Source organism: Tupaia chinensis, unplaced genomic scaffold, assembly GCF_000334495.1.
Source record: "Tupaia chinensis unplaced genomic scaffold, TupChi_1.0 Scaffold146740_1, whole genome shotgun sequence".
Taxonomy (NCBI): domain Eukaryota; kingdom Metazoa; phylum Chordata; class Mammalia; order Scandentia; family Tupaiidae; genus Tupaia; species Tupaia belangeri.
Window position 1 is genome coordinate 504850 of NW_006206595.1, and position 12070 is coordinate 516919.

The following is a 12070-nucleotide window of genomic DNA, read 5'->3' on the forward strand; positions in this document are numbered from 1 at the left end:
ATGGCAGAGGAGACCTGCCCCCTGTCCTTCCTCTGGGTGCCTGCCTTTGGCTGCCCCCCACCCACCTCACCCCTGTCACCCCGCCCCGCCCCCCCACTGCACGTTCTCCTGCTTTCCTTTCTGGTGGCTGGAGGCTGGGTGTAGGGCCCTCTGGGAAACCTGTCAGCTGTGTCTTTGGAGACTTTGGTTTGGTGAGGATGGAAGGGGTAGTGCTTCTTGCCTGGGGCTTCTTCCCAGCCCTTTTAAGAAGCCTCAGACAGACAAGGATTTAGAAGGCAGCCACTTTATTTTGAGGGACATAGGGCACTTCTGGATATAAGCCTTGCATGCACACACATCAGGGATGACATGTCACTTCTTCCCAAAGCGCTGAGGGGCAGCCAGGCTCCAGAACTGGGAGCTCAGCCCCTCTCCAGCCCGGGAACTCAGCCGTTCATTGCTCCAGGCCCTCCGGGTGTTTCTACCAAACCTTTAGGAGAGATGCATCCTCAGACATAGGTCCCTTCAGTCTTTCCCCTCTCCTGCCCCCTTCCTTTTCCTCTTCTGTCCCCTGCCCTTTCCACCCTCAGCCCCTGCCAAGCTTGTGGGCCTTTCAGACTCACCTCTGGGGCTGAAACAGGAAGGCTGGGCTCCGGCCAGGTCTCTCCAGGGCCTGCAGCAGGGAGCGCAAGAGGGACCCAGGGGTCTGGGCGTCCTGAGGTGGGCGGGGTCCATTGTCTTCCTCCTAGGGCAGGACCATCAGGGAAGGGAGATGGGTGAATGCCTGGACTTTTAAGTCACAAGGGGAAGGGAGTGAATGCTGGGGACAAGTTGTTGGAGACTGAGGAGGAGCCATTTCCTCCAACGGGAAGTACTAAGACCTTGGCAGTCTGAGGGTATCTGAATCTCAGCAGGAGTCTGAACTGTGGTAGGGGAAAATGGGGATATAGGGATGGGGTGCTCACCATGAAGATCTGATCTTCATCCTGGCCCCCTGGTCCTTTGGCAAGACCCCAGTCCGCTAACAGCAGCACCACCAGCAGCACAGCTGCCCGCCCAGAATCCATGCTGCCACTCGCCTTCCACAGCCACCGGCTTCTTATACCTGCTGCCCCCACCCCCAGCAGCCTGAGGGGGAGTCTAGAGCAGGCAATGGAAATGCACCGCTCCATTAAGAGCCACCTGGGATCCCCTCCCATGGCCCCCTCGGGACATCCTGCTCTCAGCCTCCGGCCCCCAGCCCCTAAGCCTGGAGTTATAGACGTTATTAGATGCATAAATCCTGTCTCCAGAGCTCGGGAAACATCATTAATTGCAGATGCTTTGTCAGAGCCAGGCCCTGGGGGGCTTACAAGAACCCCAATCCCTCAACAGGTTGGAGAGCTTCAATTGATCACCTCCCCTCTTTCCTAACTTATAGACAAAAGCACAGAGAAACTCCTGTCAGGAGGGGCTGGGCATCATGTCCTGGATGGAGGCATGAACGGCCAGGGTCAGAGCTGGCCGGGATGACAGCCCATTTGCTCCCCTGATGGGGGTCAGCAGTCAGGATCACACAGCCCATTCACACCCCTGTGGACGTGCTCTGGAGGGGGATTACACATGGAATCTCTACTGAGGTGCACCTGCAGATAGGAAAGAGATACAGAAAGTGTCTACAAGGGTTTTGGAGCCCACAGAGGAGTGGCTTCAAAGCGTTCTAGTCAGCCCCATCTTCACTAGAGAGCACAGCGTTGGCCTTGCCTGGTGCCCTCCCTGCAGTGCCCTTCACAGCTGAGGTGCTGCTGCCACCCTGTGGTCATAGCTGCTCATTGCCGGGCCCAGCCATTTCCGTTCTCCGCAGCCTGGGAGGGAGGGTGAGGCAACACGGAGGTCCTGAGACCCCACTCAGGGGGGGCCCTAGGAGGGCAGCAGCAGGACTCCGTGGGCTGGGCTACAGGTCATCCCACCTCCCTCTCAGCACAGCCTCTGCCTGGCCCAGGCTCTCACATGTTGGGCTGGACTGGAAAAGACCAAATCACTACTCAGTCAGGGGCCCTTTGAAATCTGGTGCGGCTTCCTTCTAACCCTAGGTTCCTTCCCGAGTCCCGGCTTGTGCAGCCCACGTTGACGTGGTGCGTGATGTAAGGTGCTTTGCCTCAGCCTGAGGCAAGCTATGGCCCTCTCTGAACCTCACTGACGTCGCTTACAATGTGGGGACCCTGGAAGGAACTATCTTTTGTGGTCTGTTCAGCCTGGGGTCTGGTGTGGAGCCAGTATGGTCAAAACGTCAGTTGTGAGGACCTGGCACTCCCCAAGTCCCGGGGAACTTACCGTCTGCTGAGCCGGTCTTTGGAAGGGCTGGTCTCCTTGTGGCTCCCATCAGGGGTCTTAGTTTGCTCCACTGAGCCTCACAGAACATCTCTCCTCTCTTTCTTATGTAAAAACACTCCACGTGTTTGAAGGTAGATATAACTCTTCCACTCTAGTCTTTAAGTAAGGCATCTGGGAGCCAACTTACACTTCAGTATACGGGGTAGGACAGGTTTTGACCTGGATGTTCTTGACACTGCATCGCTGCTAGTGCAGTCTAAGCTAGGGTGCACCTTTTCCTTTTTCGTAACCGGTTTCCTGTTTGGTCCCACACACGAAACAAAACGTCTCAGCTTACCACCTTGTAAAAGGGAACATCAAGCGCATAGGTAGACAGCTCTTCTGTGGAAAGTGGTTCCCGCATCATCTTGTGCTTTGTCCCAATCTGATGAAGTCCAGAGGAACAGGGTTGTGAGGACAGGTGGGACATTCCCAAGAGTGGTTTTGGGCCAGACAGAACCAGTTGTTTTTGTTTAATTTTTTTTTTATTTAACTTTATGTTAAATGTTATGTATGTATTTATTTTTGGAGAGGTTTTTGTTATAGGGTTCATGTGTTTGCCAGAAAGACAGAGAGCAACAGAAAGTGAGAAATCACAATGGCCATGTCACAATCCCTTCTCCTCCATTCTTCTCTCAGGATCTTGAGCACACACGCACATGTGCCTGGCATGAGTTTGAGCCACTGGGTCTGGGACTCGAACTGTGGTCAACTACATGGGAGCCCAGCGACATAGCCATACACCAACTGCTGGACCCATTTTATTTTTAATTTTGACCAGAGAGGGACAGAGTGAGAGAAAGAGAAAGTGAGAATGCAAGCCGCCAGGTCTGGGACTTGAACCATGGTCAGCCATGTGGAAGTCCAGCACCCTTAACCATCACGCCACCTGCCATCCCTATTTGTTTAATCCGTTACAGGGTGCACACACTTGCCAAAAAGAGACAGAGGGCAAGTGAAGAAGCACCCTCTGGGGGATATGGCCACATCGCAACTCCTCCTCCTCCACTCTCCTCTTGGGATTTTGCAACACACATATGTACACCTGGTATGTTCTCAAGCTGCTGGGTTCAGGACTTGAATCATATCATCAGCAACATGGGATCCAGCCACTTTAGTCACCAAGTCACATGCCCTGTCTCCAGAGTCCCAGTCCTACCTCTAAAACCTCCCAACCGTGGCTTTGGTACGTGGCTTTCAGCAACATCATTTCTTACCCTTCCCTGGACCCTCATATGCTCCTGACCACACAAAATCAAGACCAGCACTGTCTTTCCCATTTCCTAAGTAGGCTCAGGCTCCCTATTTATGTCAGTGTCTACCAAACACCAGCCACAAACAGCTTCTTAAATAATTTCTTGCCAACTGGGAAACCTCAGAGGCACCTATCTCTTGTCAAGTTCCTTAGCCTGGCTCACAGTTCTCACTTGTGAGATAATGCTCACAGAGGAATACACTAATGTAAGAATTATTGGGGGCCGGCAGGTGGCTTGGGTTAGGGGGCACTTGACTCCCACACAGCCAACTGTGGGAGTTGCTTTCTCACCACCCTTATTCCTCTCTGGTCAAATTAAAATAAGTAAATAAATAAAAATATTATTTCAAAAATTTAAAACAATATAGAGAATTAAGGATTCTCCTCTGCTGCTTCATTACTCCCCATTGTCTCTGGGCATTCATTACCTGTTTTTCTTGCCAACTCTTGCTTGCTTCTAAGCAAACTCCAATCATTTCCAGACCAACCTCCTCATCCTCACCATAGGAAAGCTTCAGTTTCAGCATGGAGGTTAAGCCGCTGGGTCCCATGTGGGTGCAGGTGCAACTGGAGTTCTGGACCTGGAAGCTTAACAATCATGCCAGATGCATGTGTGTGCCCAAAATCCTGAGAGGAGAATGGAGGAGAAGGGATTGTGGTGTGGCCATTTCCCCAGGGAGGGGCTCGCTTGTTCTCTCGCTCTGGCAAGTGTATGCCCCTATAGCAGAAACATACGCCTTTGTTGACATGCTTCACTTTCTGTGTCCAGGTGTGCACACGCCAGGCATGCTTGAGAATAGGGCTTGTTTTGATTTGTTTTCTTAATTGCTGGGTGGGGGGAGTAGGGACAAAACACTAAAAAATAGGCCACTTGCTTTCAGACATGCTTCCATGACCCCTCCACACAGAGCACACACTAGGTTCTGTGCTGAATGCTCCCGTGACTCCAAGGCAGTTGCAGATCTGAGTTCTGATCTGTGTGCCTTCTTGTTATGCTATGTGATTTACAGAAATGACCCACCTTCTCTAGGCTGGCTGTCCCCTGTATAAAAAGTAAGGACAAGAATCCCTGCTCCTTCTGACCTAACAAATGTGAGTGAGGAAGGTCAAAGACATGAAAGCCCGGTGAGTTCCCAGGAGAGTGGACAATGTGTCTTGAAGATGAGAAGAGTGAAGCATCAGACGTCCAGTGATTCTCTTGATAGTTTAATGTTGTATTTGCAGCATAAATAAGGCACAATATATGTCAGGGTGGGGGGAGGCATGGCTGGGGGAGGGCGATTGCTAAGTGGCAAGGGGGAAGGAAGAAGGGACGGTTAGGGAAAATAGAGCTAAGCCCCTGCCTCAGCCCCGTCCCGGAAGGTTGTGAGAGCCTGCTCACAGGGGTCATGCTGAACTGGAAGGAGGGCAAAAGGGAAAAGACGGTTTTGTAACAAAATAGCCTGTAGCACTGCATCCTCCCCCCTTGTCAAAGTCCACCACTGAGGACTGGGGTGACCCAGACCCAGAGTCAAGTTCCTTGATGAGATGGAGAGGTGTTACTACATGTCAAAAATATATAGATGAACAGAGATATAATCATAGATACACACTGCTTCCTTCCCAACAGATACTATGTCAGGATGCAGCAGCCTCCGCTGTGGGGCTGGAGGCTCATCTCCTCCCTGTGTACAAGGTGTGTGTGTGCTGAGAGGAACGGGTCAGCGGAAGCTCGGTCCTTAACCTAACAAAGGATGTGGAGTGACCAGCCTACAGGGGGATATGGGACAACTCCTGTCCACACTGACGCAGGGACAAGACTAGAGAAAGACAAACCTAGATTTTGAGATGAGTGACACGGTGTTCTTTTAGTGGGAATGGAGGGAAGGACTGGAGAGAAATGGAAAAATATGTTAGCGCTAAGGCAGAGGATGGTGTGTAAGATATCCTCAACACCCTGCGGGAATTTCCCTAAAGCGATGGTTCTCAAACTCTAGTGTGCGTTAGCATCACCTGGAGTGCTTGTTAAAGACCACCTCTGTTCTGTTCCGGCTTCCGCAGGTCTGGGGTGTGCCCGAGACTGTGCATCTCTAACAAGCTCCCAGGTGATGGTGGTGCTGTTTATCCTGGACCATGTTCTGAGAACCATAGCCCTAAGGGAAAGCTGAGGCAACGGGTGCTCGGAGCCGCTTCCTGCAGCGCAGACAGCCCTCATCGGCGGCCAGTGCTGCTGAGATACTGCGTGCTACCAGCCCCGTTACAAAGGTAAAACTAGCCCAAGGAGCTGCAACACAGACCTGTACCCATACCGGACAAACTGCCTTAACCTGCCCTCCACCTCTCCCCAGCCTCTCGTCTCGGGTAGAACTTGACCCCAGAGAGAGACAGTCCAACCGGTACAGGGTGGGGATGTAGACGGCCAGCAATTATCTACGCTCACTCCTGCTGGGTCACACCCTGGGGTGGGGACTTAGTCTGTGCGTGTGTGTATGTGTGTGTGCAGAAAGAGAGATCAGTTCTATACGATGAGAGGGATGATGAAGGCTGTGAGAGGCCAGGGGCGAGGGGGTCCTCTGATTACCTGTCCTGTTCCTCCACATGGTTCCAACCCATCAAACATAATTACAAAGAAAACAGAAAGAGCATATCAACAAAGACATATGTGATACAGTGAGGAGGACTGGGATCTAAACAGATTGGTTATGCAGCTAAAAAAAATTTCCTTCCTGTATATACAATGTACAGTATTAATGAAAAATAATGATTTGGGGATGGGAAAGAAGTTGTGAAAGAAAGGGAACATTTTGGTGGCTAGAGCTGTCTCAGGGGCTAGCACCTTTAGGGAGCCTCTCAGTGTGGAACCCAGAGAAGAGCTTTTTGGTGTCTTCTGGTGATGTGAGCCGTGGACAGTGCATGTTACGGTACAGCACTCCATCTGCCAGGATGGCTGGTGCTGGGGGCAGGGGGTAAGAACGGAGCCAAGAACAGATGAGGGAGAAGGAAGGCAGCAAGGTGAGGCTCAGCTAGCTGGCTCCTCTTTAGCCACCGCCTATTATTTATGGTCTCTGCATAGGCCCAAGGAGGGGAGTGGAGGCTGGAGGAGCCAGACTAGGGGATATACCCAACTGGGAAAGAATAAGTACAGGAGGGACCACTCTTTCTAGTCCTGTCCAGCAGAGTGGGAGGCTTTCTCAGACCTCGCAAGTCTAAGCAAGCTTTCTTTAAGGGGCTGGGGCAGAGAGCATACAGATCAGGCCTGGCTCTGAGCCCTTTCTCTGTGGCCTTGGTATCTGGCAGCTGGCTATGTTTTTGGAGTGAGGTGTGAGGCCCGGGTCTTGTATTCACTCAGAAGAATCCCAAGACACCTATACTCTCAGTTCCTTTCTGAAAGTATCCTCTCTCAGGCCTGCAGAAAGACCATGGTCCTAAGACCTGTCACCCTCTGTGATGTTTGGTTGTGGTGCAGATACGTGTGGATGGCAAAGATCAGAGGAGAGTGTCCACAGTGGCAGCGACGGCCTGGTAAGTGACGTTCCCCTTGATCACAGAGAAGCTTCAGCTTTTTAGTGAGACCGAGGACCACCTGCAGAACTGTCTGGGACATGCTGTCTCACCCCTTCCTTACATGAATGCCCTTTACAACATTCTGGCAATGCTACTCACCTGGGTCCCCAGTACTGATGTCCCACTTGATGACAAGGAAGAAAGAAGTCAAGAGAATGAGACATGAGAGGTAAGAAGCTGAAAAAGACCCTCTACATAAATTAGCCATGCAACACAAGGACAGACTGACAGGACATGTATGCAGTAAACTGATTCCTAACTTTAAAACACCTGACTGAAGGGAGAAGAAAAATAGCCAAGGGTCCTATGAAAGCTCCTTAGGAGCCATTAATTCAGTCAAGCTTTAGGGCACGTCTGTTAGAGGGAAATCAAGACAATAAAAAATGAAACAAAACTCTTAAAGCAGAAGAAAATCCTAGGGAGCAGCTGTCTGAAGGAGAAGTCCTGAGCACAAGTTATGGCTGTGAATTTTTAAAGGCAACTGAAAGTCCCTGGAGGTGGTGACCTGCGTCCTGACCATCTGCCATGACATTTGCTAGTCTGCATCACCGCAGGGGCTGTTCCTGCTGGATCCCTGGTGACAGAGGATGAGAAAGCCAGGTTTTCGGTCCTCTGCCTCTACCAGGGTGGCTTGTTCAGCACCGGCTCTGAAAAGCAGGAGGGGAAATTTAAAGCAAACGCAGTGGAACATGTCAAATGACTGTTCCTTGGTGTATCACTCTGAGGAGGTGGGGATCTTTGAGCTTAGAACACTTCCTCATTTCCCTCTGACAGCCAATTTTGGAAGACAAAATGGGAAGCTGGCAGTTATTTTGTGTGTGTGTTTAAGATGGAGGTAGGAGAGACTGAGAAAAGGACACTCTTGGCTTGGGCAGATGGCAGAAGGTGGCTCTGCAACAACTGGAAGGGTTTCATATTGAAGGAGTTATTACAGCTGACCCATCTATCCCCAGGCCTCTGGCTTTGGGCTGCTACCTATGGCCTTGTGGAAACTGCGCAGTTCAGAGCCAAGGGAAGACAGAAAGTCCTAACGGGGAAGAAAGGAGGACAAGAGGGATGAATTTCTGCTCCTAAAACCTAACTCTTCTGAGAGCAACAGTTACGAATTCCCAGGCAAGCCAGACCCTGAGCTCCTCTGCTGAGATTAGCACTGCATGCCCTTCCTCACCCTTCCTCTCCACCCAACCTTACACTCTCTAGAACCCTCTCAGGACCTTGGCTACGATGCTTCAGAGTCCTGGAGCTTCTACTGTGGAGAAGCTCTGCATTTAGCGGGTGGAGAGCAGAAATGAGTTGGAGAAATTCCACAGACCAGGGAGACTCAGTGGCGTGGCTGGGAACCTGGAAAGAGAAAGAAGGAAGCCCAGAGGGTGATGGGCACTTGTGAATACAAGACCCTAGCTCAGGAAACAAGACAGATGTGTGAGGCTGGCCTGCATGACAGCCTCCTCATCAGAACGAGTTATAGAAGAGAGACCGAGGCAGTAATGTGGATGAGGGAGGGAGAGGCAGGAGGAGGACGGCCAATGATGATGTGCATCTTTTGGCCAGTAAACTCTTGCAAAACATAAAGGATCAAGTAATCGAGTAACTTGATGAAAGGAGTATTTAACTATACTATTCCTGCCTGCCCTGATGATTAGAATCGGAGGATTGGGGGCTGCTGGGAGTCCACCAGTCAGATCCTGGCTCTTCCCTTTGCACTATCAAGTGACATCTAACAATAAGGCCACATGATGAGGTTGCCAAGGCTTAGTGGGGAGGTGAGAAGACACCACCACTAGACTAGGTAAAGTCAAGAGACAAAATGAGGTACCCAAATACCTCTAGAAATGGATAAAAAAAAGGACTAGAACTCTTGGGGGTTTGTTCATTTCTGTCTTTTGGCTTCTTTTTTTTTTTCCTTTTTTTGGTGGGAGGGGGTGACAGGTAGGGAGAAGGAATAAAGCTTATGGAAGAGCTAGAAAATATTGCTACTTCATACATTAAAAGTAACCTTACATTTTCTGTAAGTGAATGTTTTAACTAGAATTTAGAAAGGGGAAGAGGGATAAGCAGTTGCTGGGAGACAAAGTCCTGAGTCCTGGGGATGGGTCAGTGGGTGATAGCCCATCAGTCTAGCTTCCCTCAGTCTAGCAGGAAGTGGCATGCTGGGAAAGAACAAGACAGTAACAGCTATGGCTTCGTGGGAGGAGAGGGAACCGAGAACCCCCAAACCTAGGAGCGTAAGGGTTAGTGTTAAAAGAGACAGGTACACGTGCATGGGGTGGGGGTGATTGTTCAGACCGTCTGGGATGTGGGCATGTCAGAAACTCCACTCTTGGGGGGATGACTGATGTGGCTCTGGGGCTAGATGGCCCCTAGTACAGGTGTCAAACGTACATGACTGTAGCTGAAGAGAAAAGCCCCACATCTGTCCATTACTCACAACGTACAAGTTCTCCCCACACTGCCACGTCCAAGGCAGACGGGAGGGGATAAGATGACATCTCTCTTGGTTCCTGGGCGGGCGAGCTCTGGCTGGGGACCTCTCCACCAGGGGAGGCATCATCTGCCCGCAGACTGGGACTGTGGGGTCATGATCACATGCGACTGTATGGGCATGCTCAGTTCTGTCCTTTGGCTGGCCATCTGAGTGAGGACCGAGGTGGCCACAGCTTCAGCCGCAGAGCGAACACTGAGGCCATTGCTAGGGGCTGTTGCTGAGCTGTGCTGAATCACTGGGGCTGGAGAACCCGTTGGCTCTGAGCTTTCCTTGGGGCTTTCTGCCAGGAAGGAGGGCAAAGAGCAGAGAGCAAGTGTTAGAAAACAGAATGGAGAGAGAGGCAGGACTTCCTTTTGCTATAATTCTAAATAAAAGCAAAATAAAACCCATCTTTTTTTTTTTTTAATTCCTCAGAATCCTGGATTCTAAGCATCTGAGTGAGGACCGAGGTGGCCACAGCTTCAGCCGCAGAGCGAACACTGAGGCCATTGCTAGGGGCTGTTGCTGAGCTGTGCTGAATCACTGGGGCTGGAGAACCCGTTGGCTCTGAGCTTTCCTTGGGGCTTTCTGCCAGGAAGGAGGGCAAAGAGCAGAGAGCAAGTGTTAGAAAACAGAATGGAGAGAGAGGCAGGACTTCCTTTTGCTATAATTCTAAATAAAAGCAAAATAAAACCCATCTTTTTTTTTTTTTTTAATTCCTCAGAATCCTGGATTCTAAGTTGCGAATAGACTAGGAAATGGGACGTTGTGTGAAGGAAAGTCAGAAGTAGGCCAAAATTAGCCTAGCTACCCCAATAAGGTGAATCCCAGTATATTAATTACACTGTCTGGCTTCTAGAACTTTGCAGAGTTCATTACGTCTATTTGGAACACTTCCTCTTATTTATATCTTTAAAGGTGATTGAAAATAGATCTCATTTTAGTTATCTTCTCTAATTCCCACAGGGATGAAATCATTCCATTACTTTTCACATTCCTTTAGTGTATGGTTGCACCACAGGTAAGCCGGAAATACCTCAAGCCACACTCAAGTGATGTTACAAATGGTTAATGCTTGGCCAAGGTTACGTTAGCACATAAAACTAGAAGCCTGTTATACCCTCCTGACTATCAATTAGCTGGGATTAATACTATGAAAGATTTATTACGAGCTATGCCACTTCACCTAAAGTGGCAAGAACATTTTATTACTAAATACAAATATCTGAGCTGAATATACAGGGAACTCCATGCTGCTCGATGGTCAGCAAGTTTCAGACGTGTGTGGAGTAAGGGCAAACTTCTAAAAGCTGACTGCATTCTTGACCTCCTGATGGATGCCTGAGTCTTCTCTGGTAATTCAAACATTGCCTCCACTGTGAAGTCTTCTTTGTTACCCTGAGGAAATGAACTGTTTCATCCTTTGTGCGTCTGGAGGATACGTTCATTTATTCATCAAACCTTTCCTGAGGATTATCGATGTGCCAGGTACTGTGGTACAAGAACCCCATCTTGGCGGGAACCAGCAGTTAGCGTAATGGCTATGTCGCTGGACTGCCACGTAGTCGACCGCGGTTCGCATTTCGGACCCGGTGACTTAAATCTCACGCTGGGCGCGTGTGCATGCGTGCCCAAGATCCCGAGAGGAGAATGGAGGAGAAGGGATTGTGGCGTGACCATCCCCCCTGGGGGGTGATTTCTCGCTTTCTGTCTCTATGTCTCTCTCTGTCTGTCTGGCGAGCGCACGCGCCCTACAGTGAAAATCTCTCCAAAAAAAAAAGAACCCCATCTTCAGGAAACTCCCAGTTTAGGGGCTCCCTGCCTGGGATATCTGTCCTTACCTCATGCATAGGTTAACATCACCCCATGCATCTCCCAGAGACAGGAACAGTGTCTTATTTGTCTTTTGTCTGGTACCTAGCACAGTGTCCATGCCATAGAGTGGGAACGAGATATATTTTTGCTAAATTAGAAGTTTAATAGATTGACTACCTGTCAAGTTCTTGTAGCAACTGAGTAGAAAATTTACTATATAAAGAAAACATATTCATACTCAGTCCTTGTTCTCCTTAGTCCATCAAAAGCATTTGATATAGTCCATCACTAAACTTCCTGAAATGCTTTCTTATCTTGATTTACAGATCACCAGCTTCTCAGCTAGTTTTCCTCCTTCCTGGTTGCTCCTTCTCAGACTGTTGTGGGTTCCCTTCCAACCCTCTGACCTCTAAGTGTTGGAGTACCCAGGGCTCAGTCCTTTTCTTTTTCAAACTACTCTCTGTCCCTTGGGGACTTCGTTTAGTCTCATGGCTTTACAAACTAACCACATGCTGCTGACTCCCAAAGTGGTCCCTTCAGTTTTCCTCCAAACTACAGAGTCAGATCACCGACTGTCTACTGGACACCACCTAATGCAGCCTATTCAAACGGACCTCCTACCATGCCTCCCAAGCCACTTGCACCTACATTTTCCCCATTAC

The 12070-nt window shown here is 49.9% G+C and overlaps 2 protein-coding genes across 12 annotated transcripts in view; both read right to left on the reverse strand.

Annotated features, from left to right (window-relative positions):
• Positions 1 to 267: 267 nt before the first annotated feature.
• Positions 268 to 1284, reverse strand: NPFF (neuropeptide FF-amide peptide precursor). The gene is made up of 3 exons (XM_006169086.3): positions 945 to 1284; positions 603 to 724; positions 268 to 469 (listed from the first exon to the last, which is right to left on the reverse strand). Exons 1-3 carry the CDS (start codon positions 1254 to 1256, stop codon positions 352 to 354), a joined length of 552 nt encoding a protein of 183 aa, XP_006169148.1. The 5' UTR covers positions 1257 to 1284; the 3' UTR covers positions 268 to 351.
• LOC102481159 (cyclic AMP-dependent transcription factor ATF-7) overlaps positions 611 to 12070 on the reverse strand; it is a 132980-nt gene continuing 121520 nt past the window's right edge. For 6 of the 11 annotated variants that reach the window (XR_003548015.1, XR_003548011.1, XR_003548016.1 and 3 more), the window contains 4 exons: positions 10048 to 10181; positions 9558 to 9760; positions 4015 to 4213; positions 2585 to 2716 (listed from right to left, as the gene is read on the reverse strand). Coding sequence is in view for 3 of the 11 variants with exons in the window: in XM_014584398.2 (XP_014439884.1) it covers positions 9677 to 9760; positions 10048 to 10181 (218 nt within the window). In the remaining 8 variants the exon portion in view is untranslated. Of the gene's footprint in view, positions 725 to 2546; positions 2717 to 4014; positions 4214 to 4776; positions 9761 to 10047; positions 10182 to 12070 lie in introns of those variants that run through there. The other 5 variants (XR_003548014.1, XR_003548013.1, XM_027768529.1 and 2 more) reach the window with 5 other exon arrangements.